At 48.0% G+C, this 19,389-nt stretch overlaps 1 protein-coding gene across 2 annotated transcripts; it reads left to right on the plus strand.

The window, feature by feature from the left end:
* Positions 1-432: 432 nt before the first annotated feature.
* Positions 433-18,277, plus strand: slc25a36a (solute carrier family 25 member 36a). 2 transcript variants are annotated; one of them, XM_081703300.1, is made up of 7 exons: positions 433-734; positions 3,655-3,819; positions 6,052-6,129; positions 9,217-9,317; positions 14,195-14,261; positions 14,881-15,170; positions 16,411-18,277. In XM_081703300.1, exons 1-7 carry the CDS (start codon positions 694-696, stop codon positions 16,416-16,418), a joined length of 750 nt encoding a protein of 249 aa, XP_081559426.1. In that variant the 5' UTR covers positions 433-693; the 3' UTR covers positions 16,419-18,277. The 2 variants fall into 2 exon arrangements, with proteins under 2 accessions (XP_081559426.1, XP_035392004.1); XM_035536111.2 differs by having other exon boundaries at positions 435-734; positions 15,246-18,277.
* Positions 18,278-19,389: the final 1,112 nt, after the last annotated feature.

The raw sequence follows: 19,389 nt of genomic DNA on the forward strand, positions 1-19,389 counted from the left end.
CTTAAAGGTCAAAGAAATAATGAAAAGTGATGCACACGTCCAGTATACTTTGGGTGCAGATCAGTAACTGCAAAACCCCAAAACACATCACTCTCTTTACTGCGGTAAACTAATCGCACTTTTTTTAACCTTTAAGAGCTCCAGTACTGAATCTAATCATTGCCTTTCATATCAACACAAAATGCACAATCCTTCGACTACGCCAAGACTAACGGCGTGCATTATAGCCGTCGCATTAACCATAATCTTTTATTTCGTTTTCAATTCAGTAATGTTACATATCAGAAATTAAACCGTATTATTTACAGCGCATCTTTAACGACACGTTTCCCCCAATTTATCAATCGCAGGATCACGTGAAAGGGGCATGATGGGGCGGACACAGATCCACGTCACTCCGCGAGTTGACCAATAGGAGCGTCTGTTCTGCGCCCTCCGTTTCGACCGTAAATACCGACTTCACCGTCCGCCTCATTTCGCAGGTAACGGAGGTAGGGAGGTAGTACCCGCTCAGTAACGGTCTTGCTTTTGACTCAACGTGCTGGCTGGCTGGTTGGTTGGACATGTCGAAGTGAACGCGAGTTCGCTGGGTCGTTTTAAAGGCGTAAGAGTGTCGTCGTCGAGCCGTCTGCCATCCGCCGCCCGCCCTGCCGAGAGTCGCAGTCTGAGGGAAGGCGCGGAGAATGCTAAAGGATGAGTCAGACGGACACCCTGGTTCATCTCTTTGCTGGAGGGTGAGTAGCCCATCATTGTTTAAATTTTTTTTTAATTATAAAATAAAAATAACAATAATAGAATGAAAAAATGAACAGTGAGTTTAATAATAATGGTTCCCATAATCGATCGCAGTGGTCTTTCGCTCCGTCCTGTAGCTGGCTACAGCGTTAGGCTAGGCTAGCAGTTCTGTCATTCCCACATCAGTTTTAATGCTCACCTTTTTAATGTTCTTGTTCAGCTTTTTTACTGTTCAGCTTTTTAAAGTCCTTGTTCAGTTTTTTTATGTTCAGCATTTCATTTCCTTGTCCATCTAGCCCGTTTCTACATGATGCTGGCTTTCTTAGTCTTTCTGATGACCGACCCCGGCCTGGCCACTGCTTAGCCGCTAGCTCTGCTGTTATAGCAGCCAGCGTTTCAAGCTCACAACGTGTTTTTCTGTTTCGTGTCTGGTGTTGTAACAGGAAAATAAATAACAAACCAAAGATCCCCAAACAAAGCTAGCCAGTAACGTGAGCTATGCGACTGTTATTACCTGTTATTATTACTGAAGGTAATTACTGTTACTGTTATTGCTGTTCAGTGTAACACTCGATAGTCATGTCCTCCTTTAAAGTAAATCACACTTGTTAGATGTCTAGATAGTCTATAACATCGGAGTATTCCAGATCTTTTATGGATGAGAGTGTATTTGTCGCTGTGGCATATCTACATGCAAATTAAGTGTCTAGGCGTTGTAGCTTTTATTCACACTTCCGAATCAGCTCTCATTCCCCCACTCAAGTTACCCCCTTATCAGGCTTCCAGTAGTGTTGACTAGATTTATATTCTATCACCTAAACTCGGACGCCCAGGTTGCACGAGTCGATGCCTTCAAAATCACTTTCTGGTGCCGTGGTGAAAAGATGGCAAGGCATTTGTGATGGGATATCTAAACAAAGATGACGGCAACTCAAAGTGAAGGAGAAACGTGGAAGAAGTGACAGGTCTAAGTGGTTTGGGCTTTGTTGAATTTCCCTTGGGGTATGGACCAAGGCCTTAATGTATACCCGTGAGAGGTGGTGTTGGAGAGGGAGTGAAATGTGTTTGCGTTTCAAAAATTATGAGAAAGTAGCCACAGTTTCAGAGGGCACTTCCTCGTTCCGATATTGCATTCTGTCCTGAATGTCAAGGTCACGGATCTAGAGTGTAACTCGGTGGACAGATGTATGCGTGTCCGTGATTTCTGATGTGTTTGTGTGTCTTTTAGCAAAGGGCCACACAGTTGGTCCAGGAGACTCTTCTGCTCGGATTGATCACGTTGCTGAGCAGTGCTCTGTCTTGAGTTGTCTCGCAGTTTTCTTTCATTCAGTATTAGTACGTATCAGTATTTCTATCAGTCAAGTCGTCTGTTGGACTATTTCAGCACGGTTTGTGTTTTGTTAGTCATTGCGGGATTCTGGTGTCATCCTGATGAGGGAAGGTTCAGAGAGGTGCGCCACGGTCCGTTCCTATATGTGGACTGGCCTGTTCCCAAACTGATACAAGAGGAAGCAAAAAGTGACCTGAAAAGCCTTCTGATTCAAGGCTTCAGTATAGTCTCTGAGACTACTTGCATCCTACACCAATCACTGATGAAAGGTGAGAAAGATGTACACGTATGAAAGGGCTTTTACCACTTACTACCCAAATCGGCCTTACGGTCACCCTGGTTTATGGATATTTTGGCTTATGGTTTCGGTAGAGGCATGTACTTTACCGAGGTGACGCTTCTTTAATTTTTCAGTCTTGAGCAAGCAATCTCTGTAAGTACAACCAATTAAAAGCTAATGACCAGGATGGCAGCCAGGAGTGGTTTTCTGGCAGACCTGCTCGCTGACAACGCCATGTCAGAGGTGATCCACAGGTGCGAGACTTCCCTTGTGTGCGTCTGCCCACGGATTCTGGAACTTTCCCACTTTCCTTCCCAATTTACCATTGAGAGGAACTTCCTATATTTCTGCCGAAAACAAAACTCGGTAAAAGCAGTGATTCAAAAAAAAAAAGTTTGTGGAATTGGTGGAAGTTACCCTTTTTTTTTTGGTTATAGTTTGTGCGTGCGTGTGTTTGCGTGCGGGCGTGTGCGTGCGTGCGTGTGCATGCACGTGCGTGCGTGTGTGTGCATGTTCGCTTGAGGGGGTTGTTGCTAAAGGCAGCTTTGTTTTGCTCCTGCGCCCGTGTTTGTGTGTGTATGCGATCATGTTCCCACGCACAGCCAGTAGCCAACAAGTCAGTGGGCCACAGCAAGTGCGAGGCCCCACCCCCTCCTCCGAATGTGGGCCAAAGTTCGCAGCCGATGCCCTCATGTGGCTCAGCCTGTTGGAAGGCAGGGTATAAATAGGCTGATCACAGTACACAGCTTAAACTAGTGGTAGTCTGGCATTTTCCATGCTGTGTGAACGAGCTCCATCCCTAACCAGCACTTAGCAGCCAACTGAGGAGGCCCACATCACGCTATGGACCACACGTTAAGGAGAGTTAAAAGACGAGGTGAGACAACTGCCGTGAGATGGAGACGTTGTCCACGCGTGTTTCCTGTCACACGTGAGGTAAAAGATCATTTGGAAGCGTGGAAGGCCCCCGGAATGCCCAGGCGTCCAGGACGTGGGCTTACCACCGCTCACCTTTGACCCGCTTCCACACACACAGATAGGCGCACGCACGCACACATGTAGGCTGCACATGCCAAGGCACAGCTAGAGTTTGGCCTACTTATGTCAAGGATAAATGCTTTCGGGATGGGATAAGTTAATCTCCCCTTAGAGAACCTTAGTACACTTTATGAAACTTGTGAACATATTTTGACATTTCTTTCCCTTTCTTGCTTGGCCCCTCCCTCTCCCTTGCTCTCTCGTTCTCTCCCACCCTTCCTCCCTTGATCCCGCTCTGTTTCTTTCCCTTCCTCTCTGTCTCCCTGGCTAGCTGCGGTGGAACTGTCGGCGCTATTCTGACGTGTCCGCTGGAGGTGGTGAAGACCAGGCTGCAGTCTTCCTCGGTGACTCTCTACATCTCTGAAGTGCAGCTCAGCGCCGTCAGTGGGGCCGGCGTTGCTCGCGTGGCACCCCCAGGGCCCTTGCATTGTCTCAAGTGAGTAGTGCCACCCAGCACCAGGTCCTTGTCCTGGTCCTGCACACGGTTCTGGACACGGTGTGTGTGTCAGTGTTTAGTGTTCTGACACGGTGGATATTTCATCAGCTGAGGACTGTGTTACTCTCATGCTGTGCCACACCTCAGTGCCACTATGTTCCAGCCAGCAAATCAAACTGCAGCATGGATGGGTGAGCCACGCTTTTCAGGCACCCTGCGGTAATGATGGCAGGCCTCCAGAGTCACACCAAAAATGTTTTCCTACCCTGATAAAAATATAGCTGAATTCCCTCTATCTGCACCTCTACAAGTATCTTATTTCAGGGTGATTAAAAAGAAAACCGTAAGGAGTGTTTGTGAGCGCGCTAGTAGCTCATGTTTAACCCGGCTGTCTCATCAGTCAGTTGTGCGTGACCATGGTGTGCTGTTCAATGAGATGGCACACAAGCGACCTTAAGATCTGGACAGTGTGTTCCATCGCCCAAAGCCCTTTGCCCAGCTAACGCTGCAGCTGGGGTCCAGACCCAAAGCTTTCAGAATTTGTGTGTGTGTGTGTGTGTAAAAGTATATACATTATATGTGTAAGTAAATAAAGGTCTTTTCCTGCAGGGACTGTACACTGTGTCTGCTCTTAGAAGCTGCATTGTTCTTCCTTTATAAAGAGGCATGCAACATTGCAGCACATACAGAAAGCTCAAATTTCACATGCAGATTAATTTCACCTCCAAACCAGGGTAGCACATGGCTGTGCCCTACCTTACACCACATAAAAGGACACCAGCCCTGATACCGCACAGAGCCAGGGTTAAGAGGCCAACGGCTACCTTTAAAGTGCCTGCTAATATTTAACAGCCTCGCCTTACGTGCCAGCATGAGTTTTGAGCATTTCTGTGCTTTTATTTTGAAATGCGCTACGTCGCTTAGATGGAGTGCTCTGGCAGGCCGACACCATGCTGGGTGAAGACGCTGTGCCCTTGCAGAGCTGTGTGACCTTTTCAGGGGTTAAACTGGCCCCTGGGGCCCAAAATCCAAACCTGCTGTAACACATCTGAGAGGTACAAGAACACACAGAAAATTAGGTCAATGGAGAACTCGGATGCAGATAAAGCTTTGCGGAAAGCGCGTGCGTGCGTCAGTCAGTCTCACTCTCAGGCATTTTTCAGAAAACATGTCCTTCACACTAGAGCCAGTGCTTCACTATTTAGCACCTTTCAGCCACGGTCTTGAGACATTTGGCCAGGTGCACCAGTACCTTTTCCAAGTCTCCGTATTACCTCTTCAGCTAGAGTGCTTTTAAAGCTCGTCTTCTGGCTGCGTTCTTCAAAACAGACTCAATGATTACGAAGGAATGTTTCTGTATGTCCAGTAGTGCTTATGCCAGAGATTATGTATGGTTCTGCAGGTTTACGTTATAGGGCGTTCTTATATACATCCTATATTCACAGTAGACCTCATGTTTCGCAGGGATACCGTACTACAGGCAGGGAAGCGAATGCTCGATGCCATGGCAACAATGTGTCACGTCAGTTTTTTCCATTAATAAGCCTCGCTACTGGCTGGCTACGGTCGTGTTTAGCTGAGAACATAACCCAGCTTTTGTTCGCTGGCTACAGTCGGGATCGTTGTCCATCCAGGCCAGACAACGACCCTCTCTCAGCTGTCCCAGATGCGACGTCCCAACCCAGATTCTGCAGGTGATCGATGGTACGGATTGTGAGCTCTCCAATTCAGCACCTACGGAGCACACATCTGGAATGTTTGAGGCTGGCAGAGATGCTAACAGCACATAATGAGAGTAGTTGTGATTTAGTAAAAGGACTTATGTGCCTGTTGTGTTCTTTTGTGATGCAAAAAAATTATCGCAAAAGGTCAGTATCGCGATGAAGGTTACCAAATGACGTATCGTTCGGTCCTACCTTTAGTGTCCATAATGCCCTCACTCAGAAGGTAGTGCTTTCGCCTTAACTCCCGAGAGCATGCGATGGAGACCAAGGAAAATAACAATGCAAAGCCAAGATGTCTAGTTCGTTATTACTGGGAGGAGGAGACAGTATATCACATTCACTGAAATACGGTGTTTTGATGACCATATAACATGTTAACTTTGTGGAAGCGACATGTTCATGAAGTATTCAAATAATTCATAAAGCCTTTATTATATTTTGTATATACATAAGACATACACTCTTTTTGTTTGTGTGTGTGTGTGTGTGTGTGTGTGTGTGTGTTTAGGTTGATACTAGAGAGAGAAGGTCCTCGTTCACTCTTTCGAGGGCTGGGACCCAATCTAGTCGGCGTGGCCCCTTCCAGGTATGAGACATGCTCCAGCAAATCACGTTCGCTTACCATGCTGTGATGTCATTTCCGTCTGTTTCTACTCTAAAACAAAATTCCAGCTTCTTTTCACTGCTACAACACTTGCTGGGAAGCTTCTCACGTTCTTCTGTCAGATTGGCTAGGACTGTTCTTTGGAAGTATCATAAATTCAGGCTGATACTGGAAACTCTGCACGCTCAAAATTGCTTATGACACAGCATATTTGCACAACAAATTTTCACAGCAGCACAAAGTAAAATTCTATGGGCTGTTTAACCAGAATCCTAATAAATTTTTACATGATCGTAAAAACGGCAGCAGCTGCAACCTCAGTGTGTTGGGCCTGTTAAGGGTGTTAACAAACTCCACCACGCTCTGAGAGATTGTGCACTAAGGGTTAGAGCGTGTCGCATTGTTTTTGCTGTTGACTCGAGAGTTCCTAGAACCGTTCTTTGCTCTGTTAGGTCATTTTTCTCTGTTACTTTAGATAGAAGCTAAACCTTTTAAAAAAGTGACAGTTTCTCCAAAAGCCATTACATAACTGCCTGCTGATCAAGTCTCACTTCCCCAAAGAAACGGCCAACACACACTTAACTGTACAGGTTCTTTGACTGCCTTTTTTTTTTTTTTTAAACAAATTTTATCAGAGAACCAATGATCATTGAGCGGTAAGGTGTGCTCATGTGACGGTATTAGAAGTCCGAGCTCTGTTGTGTTTGTCTGGAGCTGCTCTGTGTGGACTGCCTATTTGTTTCTACCTCATTAGCTCTGAGAAAACATGCTCTTCTTCATCCTTCTCTCTCTCTCTTTCTCTGTTATTGCACAGCACAAGGTCCTTCAGTCTGTATTTTAATAGTCCTTATTGTGGTATGAGCGTATTTCACAGGTTCATCTAACCCCATTATGCTATAGGGCTTCGTTATCTTTATTTTTACTCACACTGGCAAATTATGTGATAGTTAAGATTAGAGCGTCATATCGGGTCATGTTCTGAAAACAAGGCCAGCTGTTTCCTTCCTCAGGCCTGGTATGACCTTGTTTAAGTAGAAACAGGAATAAGCATGTGGAATTTGAGCTCATCTCCAGTCAGGCCAGAGCCCTGCGTTTTTAAGCCCGAGTGGCCACAGGAAAGGCCCGTGTCTTTGTTAGAATTTGGTCTCACTGCGTCACATGGTGCTGTATGTGTGTGACTGTGTCAGCCCATTTATTTGTACACGTGACTTCCCTGTAGTCCCGCCGGGATTCCCGGCTGCAGCGACAGCCTTGGGACCGTGGCGCTGTTACGTAAGGGCTGCTCTCACGAGCCGAGGCCACGAGACAGCCACGTTCCCGTCTATGCTGTCTCAGTCTGAAAGCTGATGCACAGAGACGAGCGCAGGGAATGCTTCGGAAGCCGAACAACTTCATCGCCCCCATCTACTTGCTTAATGTCGCCTGGGGCAACCTGGGGGGGTGTCGGGTCGACAGGGGTGCGACGGCTGCGGTCAAATTGTCCGGCTGTGCGAGCGAAAAGTCAGGGAAGTGGAAGAGCCCTGGCCAGGGGACAAGCACCACAGGGCTCAGTTAGAAGTGACAGCCGGTTCAGGTCATGTGTTTAGGTACACCCCCTAACCGTCTTGCCCTCCATACCAGACCAGTTATATAAGCGTTTCTGCTATTAAATATGTGGCCTCTCTTTTAAACACCGAAGCAAAAATCCTGTTGTTTTGCCAGGGGTCCGCTCTAGGATAGATTGCCCATTACCACGGAGGCACACGCATTCCACCAGGCTCACTCCTGGGTTCAGACGCCTTCTTGCCCCGTAGTCTTGCCCGACAATTGTGCAAGTGCACCGTGGGAGCGTGCCAGTACTGTGGTGAAGCGTGGATGAAGCAGTCCAGTACGGCATGGAGGGCCCGGTTCCGCAAGGGCGCAGCCTCACGGCGGGTGCATTCTGCACAGACTTCTCCATGGCCACATCAGGCAATGGCAGTCAGTTGCACAACTTGTCCAAACAGGAGTCCAAACATTGATATGCCCTCCTACCCCCAGCTAAAAAGGGCACAAATAGAAATAATGGTGAAAATGCCAAGGCGATATGTGTTGTTTATTTGTCAAGGATAAAAAGAACCATCCGTGTGCTAGCCTGCAGTAGGTATTCCTAATTCCACAAGCCAGCTTGATGAGGCTGTCCACTGGGGGCACCAAATCCTTTTCTTGCTTATCTCTTTGTTTTGCTTTTCCTTCCTCCTCCTCAGGGACCAGTTGTGAGCCACTGCAAATGAGCGATGATCATGAAGTGGCTTTGGGGATGGTCTGTGGCCTCTCTCACAAAATAACCTCCATTACCCCCACTAACCCACATGTGCAGATCCCTCTGTGCTGTGTACCTCATGGGAAGGGTCCAGGGGTTTGGCCTTTTCGTTCCCCGTGCGGCTGGTTGCCAGATTGGAGTCATGATGGATATTCCTCGCAAAGAAACACTCACACTCATGCCCTTTCGACGCCCCGTGGCCTCAGCGACAGCCCTGGCTTCCCTCCACGTCGGAGGCCATCTGTGAGTCGTCCACCTGCGGGGCAGAACCTGAGGTCTTCTGTGCCGGCATCCCAGAGGAAGGCCGTTAAAGGCCTCTTTGAACCGCCGTTTCCTGAGCTGTCCCCAAACGCTCCTGTTTTGGCGAGTCGGGCGAGAGACACCACAGCTGCCGATTTTTGTGCTCATGCCTGCCGCACGTGGATTTCCTGCATGCGATCGTAGTTGCGGTGGTTTGAACAGAACTATCACCAGCGCTCAGCGCGTATTTTGGATGATACGGCGTACGTTGCATGGGAAAGTCCGGGTTTCAGGCCTGTTTACAGAAATGAAAATAGCCTTCAGACTAGGGCGAACCTTTCTTTACTGTGGCCAGTCGACACCTCGGTAACTCTCCAGAACCTTTGCCACTCAGTTGAGAGGTAAATAAGTCGCTCTCGCTCTCCTCTGCCACGTGTGCTCCACATCCCGGCAGAATCTCCCAGTGTGTCCTAGCACGGCACAGACGCCGCCGGGGGGGGGTTCTCGATGGGTGCGCTTTCATCTCACCGTTGCTGCTTCGTCCACAGAGCCATCTACTTTGCGGCCTACTCTACGGCCAAAGAGAAACTCAACGGTGTGCTGGAGCCGGACTCTACGCAGGTGCACATGGTGTCCGCTGGCTTGGCCGGTAAGAGCCCTCAACTCCGCCCCCCGTCTGTTTTACATGGATATCTAGAGCCATTTTCATTTTAGATACTAAATGTTTGCACTGATTGGTTGGTTTGTGTGTCTCACTTTGAACTAAAATGGTTCTCACCTCCTAATAGACACAGTATTACATTTATATCTCAGGACAAGTTTTATAAGCAGAGTTTGAAAATGGTACTTGTTAAGCACAGGGCATAACATCTAGTTAAGCACAGTAATGGCATAGACTAGATAATAGCGGTGTAGAGATGAATTAACCCTCTATTTGGTGTTTCAGTGAACCGGGGGAATGGTTAGGCTATTGCATAGAGCTCGTATTTTGGGTACGTTCAGGACCGAAAACACAACCTAGCCCGAAAGCACAATCGAAGACTTTCAGGATCAGAAAGCGCTGCAAAGCCAGCGAAGCTTCGTGCCGACACCGAGTGTCCAAGCGCACGTGAAGCACAATTGATTATGCACAGGTGTTGAGTTCTTAACTCACAGATCCACAGAATCAAAACAGGATGCCAGTATTGTCTGCCATAGCATGAAGAAGTGAAGCATTGTACCCAATAACTTTATCAGTATTCATCAGGCTGCTTAGATGCAATGCACTGCTACAGGCCAACGTATCCTGTGTGGGTAAACTATATTATTGCGGGTAAAACTATAAAGGCGTACGCGGAGACGGAGCAGGTCCTCAAAGCTTTGGGTTGTGCTTTCCTCTCCCACTTTCTTTTCCCTTTTGTTTTGTTTTTTTTTCTGTTTTGTTTTCTTCTTCTACCTTCTGAGGGCTGGAGGACATAAATCATTACATACCAGTGTGCTACTAAACAGTCTGGCTTCACACGCGCTCTGTGCTGGGTGTGGTAGCGGCCGCTAACGGGGCGCCGCGCCACGCTAACGTGTAGGGCGCCGTGCGCGGTGGGCGGTGAGCCTCGCGGGTGACGCGGGCGGCATCGGGACGCCTCAGGTAGTCGCATCTCACCTCACTGGTATGACCACGACTCTCCTAATGATAATAATGGTTATTATATTGATATAGCCTCTTTAGCTAGCTTGTTAGCTTATAATAATGGTTATTATATTGATATAGCCTCTTTAGCTAGCTTGTTAGCTTATAATAATGGTTATTATATTGATATAGCCTCTTTAGCTAGCTTGTTAGCTTATTGTTTGTTTGTTTTGTTGTTGTTTTTTTTTTTGAAAAAAAGAAAAGAAAAGAAGCACTTCCTTGCGATTTGCATCACTTTGAGAGTTGGCTCATAGCCAGCCTGTAGTCCATGGTAAGGTAAATGGGGTGGGAAAATTAACTAAATAAAATTACGCACCTTTTTAGTACTAGCGAGCGACTGCAAATGCTAACCTTGCCATTATCTAGACCCAGAACATGGGCTGCTCAGCCTTGTCTGCGTTGAATGTGCTACGTTGTGGCGGCTAACCAGCTATGTCCCTCACAGCTAGGCCAGGCAATGTTAAACAGGCCCTGAGACGGGACCTTAAAGTATAAGACCATACTGTGTCTCTCAAAGACCTTCAGTTGCTTTGCCTTCGTTCTTGTGGGAGCTCAAGTGGTTAAGGTGCTCAACTAGTAGTCAGAAGGTTGCCAGTTCATATCCCACCACACCCAGGTTGCCTCTGTTGGGCCCCTGAGCAAGGCCCTTAACCCTCAATTGCCCCTTAACCCACAGTCGCTAAAGTTGTGTTCAGCCGCATTGGATAAAAGCGTCGGCCGTAAATGTAAACTGTGTCAAAGGCCTGATCTGGGACCAGTGCAATGCTGTCTTGTGTGTCTGCAGTGTGTATTTGAATGCTACGTCACCCCGCGGTCTCCTGGCAGACGGCACATCAGTGTTCAGGATCGGGAGTCGTCACTTGTGCCCAGTTTTGCATAGTTTTGATGGAACGCTGAACACGACGCACCACGAAAACAAAAAGGCTTCAATATATTTGGGACACTCTTCCTGTACGATTAGCCGTGAGTCAAAAATATATCTCTTGACCCTTTGGTCATTATGAGATTATGAGAAACAACCCCCCCCCCACCACCACCACCACCACCACCAAAAAAAACCAATAACAAAAAAACAAATAAACAAATGGGGGAGGTACACTAAACTACATTTATGTAGAGAAAAGCACAAAAGTGTTGCTGTGCATTGCAGGGGCTCTTATTCCTCAGTAGTTCCAGGACCACTGCTTGACTCGCACGCGTGAGGATGTTGGTTAACCATAGAAAAACCAACCCCAGCCAAATGTTTCAAGTACAGTGTCTACTGGCCCACAGCTCCAGCTAGGCTTACAGACTAGAGAAAGCCAAACTGGCCCCGATGCTGGCAATGTTGCTCACTGCCCCGAAGGGGGTGTGCCGAGAAAAGTCTATTGAAAGTAGCTTCAGTTTTTTCTTGGCTAGTGTTCTTCAGATTTTCTGGCCGTGCGCTGTAAACTGCGCTAAGTTCTGCTCTTGTGTGGCTGAAGGGGAACAGGCTGGAGGCCTCTTACATCGGCGTGTTTTTGTAACCGCAAGGAGGACCTTCAGACTGGAATTAACAAATTAATGAAATGAATTAACACTAAATAAATGCGTCTTTCACGCTTTTGCTGTTACAGTGATGACTGCTGAATTCTTAAGGCATGTTTAACAGCGCAAAGCCAGAAACCACAAAGTGCCGGCATGGGAAGAGCTTGAGTGACAGCTGCGTCCCTCTGTGCAGTGGGTGGGTCCCGCCCACCGAGGCCAAGGGTCCCGCCTACACAAACATGTCTCATTCCTTCACTTCCAGCGCATTCATAATAAATGACACTTATGTGCGTGTTGCCATGGCCAGTCAGAATGCTGGGGCAGGCTTGACAAGGTTAGCATTTGCACCCTGTAACTCGCACAGCTTCATGCGATTCTATTGTCGTTTATGTGGACTTTGTGCCCAGTTTTAACATGTTTTTATGACCCATTGTAATAATAAAGATGATGGTTATATTTGCTGTTCTAAAGAATCGGCAGCACTTTTCTCTCGCATTCCAGACACCTTTTACAGCACTGGTTTAATGATGTCCTTTAAAACTCAAGAGACAAAAATAGATAAATCTGTCCCCTTTTCCCCTGTCTTCCCCGATCTTTCCACCCCTCTTTAAGATTCTCGTTACTCTCGTCTTTTCTGTCTCTTGACCACCCCCACCCCCACCCCGTGTCTGTCCTTTATGAGTTGGAAAGTAGGTTAAAGGGAGCAAAAAAACTCAAAACACAAGTTGTTGTGTAGTTGGGGGGCGGGGCGGGGAGGGGGGGGGGTTGTTTTGCTCCACCCCCTCATGTGTCTGCCACGGCACAGAGGTGCGCGTGGACTGCTGCTGACTGTGGTACAGACAAGCCTGTGTCTATTTTAGGCCTGTGTACTGTAGCTTGCACCCTGCGAGAGGGTCTGTGAGCCAGCCTCTTCCGTCCCCCCATATCTGCAGGCTTGCGTCCTGCAGCTGTGAGGAGGAGCTTTGCCCCTCCCCTGTGAGTACTCGCCAGAGACACAATCTCTCTCTCTCTCTCTCTCTCTCTCTCTCTCTCTCTCTCTCTCTCTCTCTCTCTCTCTCTCTCTCTCGCGCGCGCACGCCAGTCTATCATCCTCCTTCACCCGGTTGATCTAGGTCTCTCCCCCTCCCTATTCTAGGTCAGTAGACCTCCTTTCGGTTTGCTAGATCTAAAGAGTATTTTATTGTTCGGTGTAGGCGCTATGGAAGCTGCTCAGTATTCAAACGTTCACCTGTAGCCGCCGCGGTCTCCGCCCTTCCTGGTCTGCCCGCCGCGCCCGTACTCGGGGGGCTTCTAGCGTACACCTTTACCAAAATTTTTTGCTCAGAGCTCAGACTTGATGTTTCAATCCGCCACCAATAATAACAACCCACTGATGGTTTAGAGCAAAAATTTTTTTTTTGCTATATTTTATACTAGATTTATATATTATGCTACATTATTATTAATATTGTTCTACATAAAATTACGCAGTAAAATTCTGCTTATTTTGTTTGTTTGCTTTCCTGCGCATGCAGTCACATGGTGTAACTCCACGGTGTGACTCCATGGTGTGACTCCATGGTGTGACTCCATGGTGTAACACTTTGCAGACACATAGCAAATCCTTCGCAGCAGTGCCGTTGCCGAGGTCACATGGTGTGCGTTTAAAACCTGCCTGCAGTGCCCTTAACACATTAACGGCGTCACAACTATGTGACCAGCTCCCGCACAAGGACGCGTTCCTTTAACCCATAATAGATAACTGCACGGCCGCCTAATTCAAATGGAATAACTTTTACTTAACTTACGCCACGCTACGTTAACATTCTCTAAGACTGAGCTGTTTTAGGTAACAACAGAACGATAACCGAGCAAACGCCGTCCCTTAGACTGAAGTGTTTGTTTTTTGTCCCTTGCTTTAGATTAATGGCCGAGCAGCTGCTTTGGAGGTGTGCTTGTGGCTTTTAACCACAAGGGGGCGCATTTCCTTATCAGAACAAATATGCGCGCTCCCGACCCTGAGGCAGCATAAGCGGTGCCGGGGAGGGAAGGTCACTCCGACACGGCCCGCCCGCTGCCGCCGTAGGGTCCCGCGCAGAACGGGCCGTCGTTAAACGCGGCCGTTAAGACTTCGTCCTGCGCTCCCAGATGATAAAGCCGCAAGCACATCTTGCACACGTCCGCATCGTTTCACTGGCGCGAGACGTTCCCCTAGGAGAGCGTTTGTGGTTGTTTATTGTTGTTGTTGTTTTGTTTGTTTGTTGATTTTTACATTTTATTTCTTTTGAGGTGTGTTGCCTACTCAGTGCTTAGGCCTGAGTGACTGGCTCGACGATGTCACTTCCTGGTTTGACCCTGTCACTGCCTTTTCCCAGGGTTCACGGCGATCACCGCGACCAATCCCATCTGGCTGATAAAGACCCGCCTGCAGCTGGACGCCAGGTGAGAGGGCCCTCTTTACTGTAAGAGAGCCATCTAGCCTTCGCACTACCCAGATACCCTGATATCCTGAGTCATGCCCCGTGTACTTATTCCATAGTTGTCAGTATTGTCAAGGCATCCTGTCAGTGCTGACACACTGCCAAGCAGGTGCCATCACACCAAAGCAAATTCCGGTAGTTGACAACTACCGGTGAATAAAAGCGTTTCTGATTGGCGAACATGGATAAAGGCATAGTGTCCCATAGATCAGGACTACCGTGTTTGCGGCTTGACTGACAGGACTGTATTTAGGCGTGACTGTGCCGCTGGTATGTTTGGAGAGTAGGCCGAGTGCTTCACCTTGTACCCAGAGAGCGTCGTGTTACAGAGGCTCAACTTTTTAACACTCAGCATGACGTCGGCCTCTGATGGGGTGGTCTCCCTCTGCTGCTGGGAGGGGTTGAGAAGCCAGGAGGTCGTTTGGCAAAAGTTTTTTTTTAAATGCTTTAAAAAACTCCACTACTTTTAAACAAACTTGAATCTGTTAATCAGCAGTGTTTTGGCGTAAGAATACCCTCTTAGGGCCGGTGGGAGGTCGTGCTAAGGTCCTTCAAGACGTGCGTCCTGTCCGGTCTCGCAGGAACCGCGGCGAGCAGCGCATGAGCGCGCTGGAGTGCATCCGGCGGGTGTACCGGGCGGACGGCCTGCGCGGCTTCTACAGGGGCATGTCTGCCTCGTACGCCGGCATCTCAGAGACGGTCATCCACTTTGTCATCTACGAGAGCATCAAGCGGCGGCTCCTGGAGGCCAGGTCCGGCGGTGGCGTGGACGACGAGGACGAGGTGGCCAGAGACGCGTCCGACTTCGCTGGCATGATGCTGGCTGCCGCCACGTCCAAAACCTGCGCCACCACCATCGCGTATCCCCACGGTAGGTCCTCGTTCCGCCTCCATCCCGACCTCTGGCTGACCTCAGGCTGATATCCCCACCCCCTCGGCTTTGCAGAGGTGATCCGGACCCGTCTGCGAGAGGAGGGCAGCAGGTACCGCTCCTTCTTCCAGACGCTGTGCACGGTCTTCCGGGAGGAGGGCTCCGGAGCGCTGTACCGCGGCCTCACCACCCACCTGGTGCGGCAGATCCCCAACACCGCCATCATGATGTGCACGTACGAGCTGGTGGTCTACCTGCTCGACGGCTAGCCCGCTCACCTGGCGAGTGGGACGGGGGGAGGGGCGGAGAAGACAAGGTCAGGAGGGAGACAGTTGGGGGGGACAAAATGGAGCCCGACAGAGAGAGACCGTCCCGTTAACGAGACCAAAGGAAGCAGAGAGAAGCGGGAAAGAAGCACCATTTTGCTCCGGGGCCTCTGGATGGTGCTGTCGGCACTGAGCAGTAGACACAGCTGAAATAAGTGAGAGGTGAATCCTGTTGGATGGTACGGGTGTTTACAGATAGCACTCGACAGGATTGTGAGAGGGAACGAAAGTGAGAAGTGGGGCTGTCTTGTTTCTCATCCGAATCTTTAAATGTGAAGCGGCCCCTTTGCACAGGGCTGTCGCGGGGAATGCTTGAAGAAATACGAAGACATAAGAGATGAGATACGGCTAAATGAATTCACAGTGAGAGATTTTTTTGTGGGTGTAGCAGCTGGGTTTAATGTTTCTCACCTGTCATTTCCATAAGAAGCTCAAATGTTGTCCCATCTCTAACAACAAAGTAAACATCAGTGCTCGATGTGATCGGTGGCGAACAGTGAGGGATTCTGGAGTGAGGGATTCCAGTCCAGGTTTTCAGGTGTCAGTGGCACAAAAGCACAGAATTTATCCGAATGTCTCGATACATCAGCGTCCTGATGCTGAACCAAGTGAAAACGTGCCTCAGACGTATTTTTTATTTTTTATTTTTTTGTGAGCTGTTATTTCAAACCTTCCCCTCTACAAGTCAAGCTTCCACACTGATTCATGACAGGTGGCCCTCAATGCACAAGAGCCTGTTGGCTGGGGTTTCATTCATGGTCAAATGATCTGATTTGTGGTCCTTCATGTACTTCAAACTGAAGTGTTTCTTTTTGCTTGTTGGTTGTTTGTTCTTATGTGATGTTTTTGTTTTTTTGCCATGCAACATGTTTTGATTTCTAAACCTTTTCCTAATGATTTTGTTTGCCTAATAGCCTTCTAGTACAGCCCCTCGGGTGGTGACCCTTGTCCTCGGGTGACCTGGTCCGTCACCGTGGCATTGCCCTGCGGCTGGACCCCCCCCCCCCCCCCGCCTGATTCAAAGAGCGACAGGGTTTTAGGCAAGAACGGAGCAGGAGTACAAAGGAAGCCGAGTAGGGGGAGGAGTCGATTCCCGTCCCACTTGCTAACTCTTCCCTGTGGGTGCATAGGCAGCAAAGATGTGTTCCACGCCTGCCCCAGCTGTGGCTTAAGATGGTATATATGCACTTTGTGACCTTATCGGGTTCACGCAGAACTTTGTCTGGTTTTATGATCTGTTTAGTTATGGACTATTTGGAACTTGTACTATAAAACGTAGTATTTACTGAATAGGCAAGACAGAGTTTTGCTCAGCAGTTCAATTTGTGGCTGTTCTACAAATCAGTGTACTACACTTCTAGTGAAGGACATGCCTCCTATGTGTGTATATAATATATAAATATGTGTGTGTGCATATCAGATGTTCAGTGTTCTTAACTTGGCTCATAAATTACGCAAGGGGATGCAGTTACAGAAATCTGCTTTAGTTTGATATTGGACTGTTGGGTTTTGGGGTCTGTTTCAACATGTTATGTCCACGTTTGTTAAATATTCTGTTTTAGGTTTTGCTGTTCTTCATCATCCCGCATACTGGCCTTCACATTCTTGTTTTTGATCTGTGAAAACTTATTTTTATCTCGGTCTGTATGTTTACACGTCCTTATATTGTCCTTGTGCTGTGCAGGGAGCTCGATGTTCAGTGTTTGCGGCGGTAGAGCGCGCCAGAGAGCACCGTTAGAAGAGAGCCTTGAGGTTGTAAGACATTTGGGAGGGAGCCTCTCCTCTGTCTTTCACAGGCGGGGTGTACTCTCTTAGACTCCCTCCCCATGACGTCACGCTCAGTCTGTGCTTCTGGATGACAAGTTCAGACCATTAGTGGGGTCACAGACCAGGGTTTCCCTTTTCTCATCAGTATTAAAATACACTGCCCAAGACGGGCAGATAGTCACACTGCACCATCTCCAGTCATGTCATCCTTTGCTGCTAACCAGGCTGTTACCTGTGTTACTGTCATGATCTCATCAGGAACAAGTCCTTGCGCTTGACGTACATGCCGTCCTGGGAGTGATGCATGCTGGGATCGAGCGTCCTTCGTTAATGTGCAACATGTGAAAGGTGGCTTTACCGGGCCCGTTAGATTTTAGGTGCATTTTCTGATTCAGTTACAATTGGTGTAATTAACAGTTAATATATATATACTATAAAAAGAACTAATCATCAATTGCCTATGAATAAGGATTAACAAATGTTTTTTTATGCTATGTCCAGAGAAATAACAGAAATGTGTTTTAAAGTTTTAAGTAAATCCTGAATGTGCATGGTGCTCAGAATTACAATTTGACAATTGCACTTGTGTGACATGTGGATACAAAAACCAAATGGCATTACAAAAGAGCTTTTATAGCCTTTTTTACCTAAGAGAACCGAGTAGTAGCTGCTCTGGAAGGCCTCGGACCTGAGGGCGAGGTTTCACACCGCACGGGGGTGTTGCTCACGTTCAGAGGGGCTCCGTTACCTGTCGTATGCACCTTGTTTCTATTTGGATGTGCGCATCTTAATTTTATTGATATTTGAAACCGGTACTGCTCATCTGGCATCTGCACACAGTTGAACTGGCTAAACACTAATGATGTCCCGTCGACTCCTGTTGTCATTAGTTTGGTTTTTTTGTGTGTGTTTGTTTTTATGGTAAAGATGTAGCCCATTCTCTGCTGGCTGTGTAATACCATACCTCTTTTTTTTGTACAAAATGAGTAAATAAAAACACATTTAAAAACCCTGCATGTCCTGTGATGTCAGTATTCAATCATCTCCCCTCATCAACATGGATCAGTGTTTCATAATGCTAAAGTGCCTGTATCGGATGCCAAGTGTTTAGGTATAGAGTCCTTGTGGCCAGGTGCGCGTGGTTTTCTTTTTGCACCTTTAACCACGAGGCCGCGAACGTTGTGCCAGTGGAAACTTCTGGAAGGTTGAATGTGGGCCCTACACATTGCGTTCAGACCTCATGTGGGCCTATGGAAGGTTGCCTATAATCCAGCCCCTCGGCGCTCTGGACACTAAAGCATTTCCCGCTTCCCTGATGCGCTGTTATCTGCAGTTTTCCACGTCTGCCATCAGGGGGCAGTAGAGCTCGCGTTATCTGAGCGATGGGTCAGGTCGTGTCTGCCTTCCTGGCTTCCTGTGGTACTTGTCCTCTGCATGCTCTGGTCTCTTCCAGTTAGGGAAAAGAATAGGAAACATTGAAATGCTTGAGACAACTGCTGGGATGGAAAACAATTTCCTGCATTTGAAGATGCATTTCTCTTTATAGGATTCTGATTCTTAATACAGTTACATATTAAAATGAGTTGGACAGAATATATAGGAAACTGAATGTAAACAGCGTAATGCAGAGGGGCGCGAAGCCAGTCCTGTTACAGAGGAGGCACACTCTTCAGTGTCTCTCGGGCTGGACTAGGCGCCGGGGCTCTGAAGGCACTTTCAAATGCTTGACAGCACACGACACACCGCCAGTTGTTGTTATTTTGTATGTGTGACCTGCTTTTATCCAAGTCTGCTTTTATCCATGCTTTAAATCAAACTTCTGTCTTGACCCGGGCCTTTCAGCATCGTGAGATAGACAGTGCACACACACACGCTCACACACACACACACACACACACACACACACACAGAGCTATAGTGAAAATCTTACATCAGCATGTCATAATCTATATTTAACCTGCCGTCGCACACTGCGGCCGTTAATGTCGCCCCCTGCTTCCCCATTCTGTTCCACAGGGACTGATGGAGAGGCAGCTGCCAATAATAGTGTCTCCTCCCGAGCGGGGGGACGGCTCGGAGGTCCTCCCTCACCCTGACAGCGAACCCTTTGTCTCCCGTTTCAAACG

The sequence above is a fragment of the Electrophorus electricus genome, chromosome 20, assembly GCF_041902795.1.
Source record: "Electrophorus electricus isolate QZ-2024a chromosome 20, ASM4190279v1, whole genome shotgun sequence".
Taxonomy (NCBI): Eukaryota; Metazoa; Chordata; class Actinopteri; order Gymnotiformes; family Gymnotidae; genus Electrophorus; species Electrophorus electricus.

Excerpts from the sequence above, each read along its gene's own strand:
- slc25a36a (XM_035536111.2), top strand. The coding sequence starts at position 694 with ATGAGTCAGACGGACACCCTGGTTCATCTCTTTGCTGGAGG. Across the intron at positions 3,820-6,051 it reads GGGCCCTTGCATTGTCTCAA|GTTGATACTAGAGAGAGAAG; the intron begins GTGAGTAGTGCC and ends GTGTGTGTTTAG. Across the intron at positions 6,130-9,216 it reads GTCGGCGTGGCCCCTTCCAG|AGCCATCTACTTTGCGGCCT; the intron begins GTATGAGACATG and ends CTTCGTCCACAG.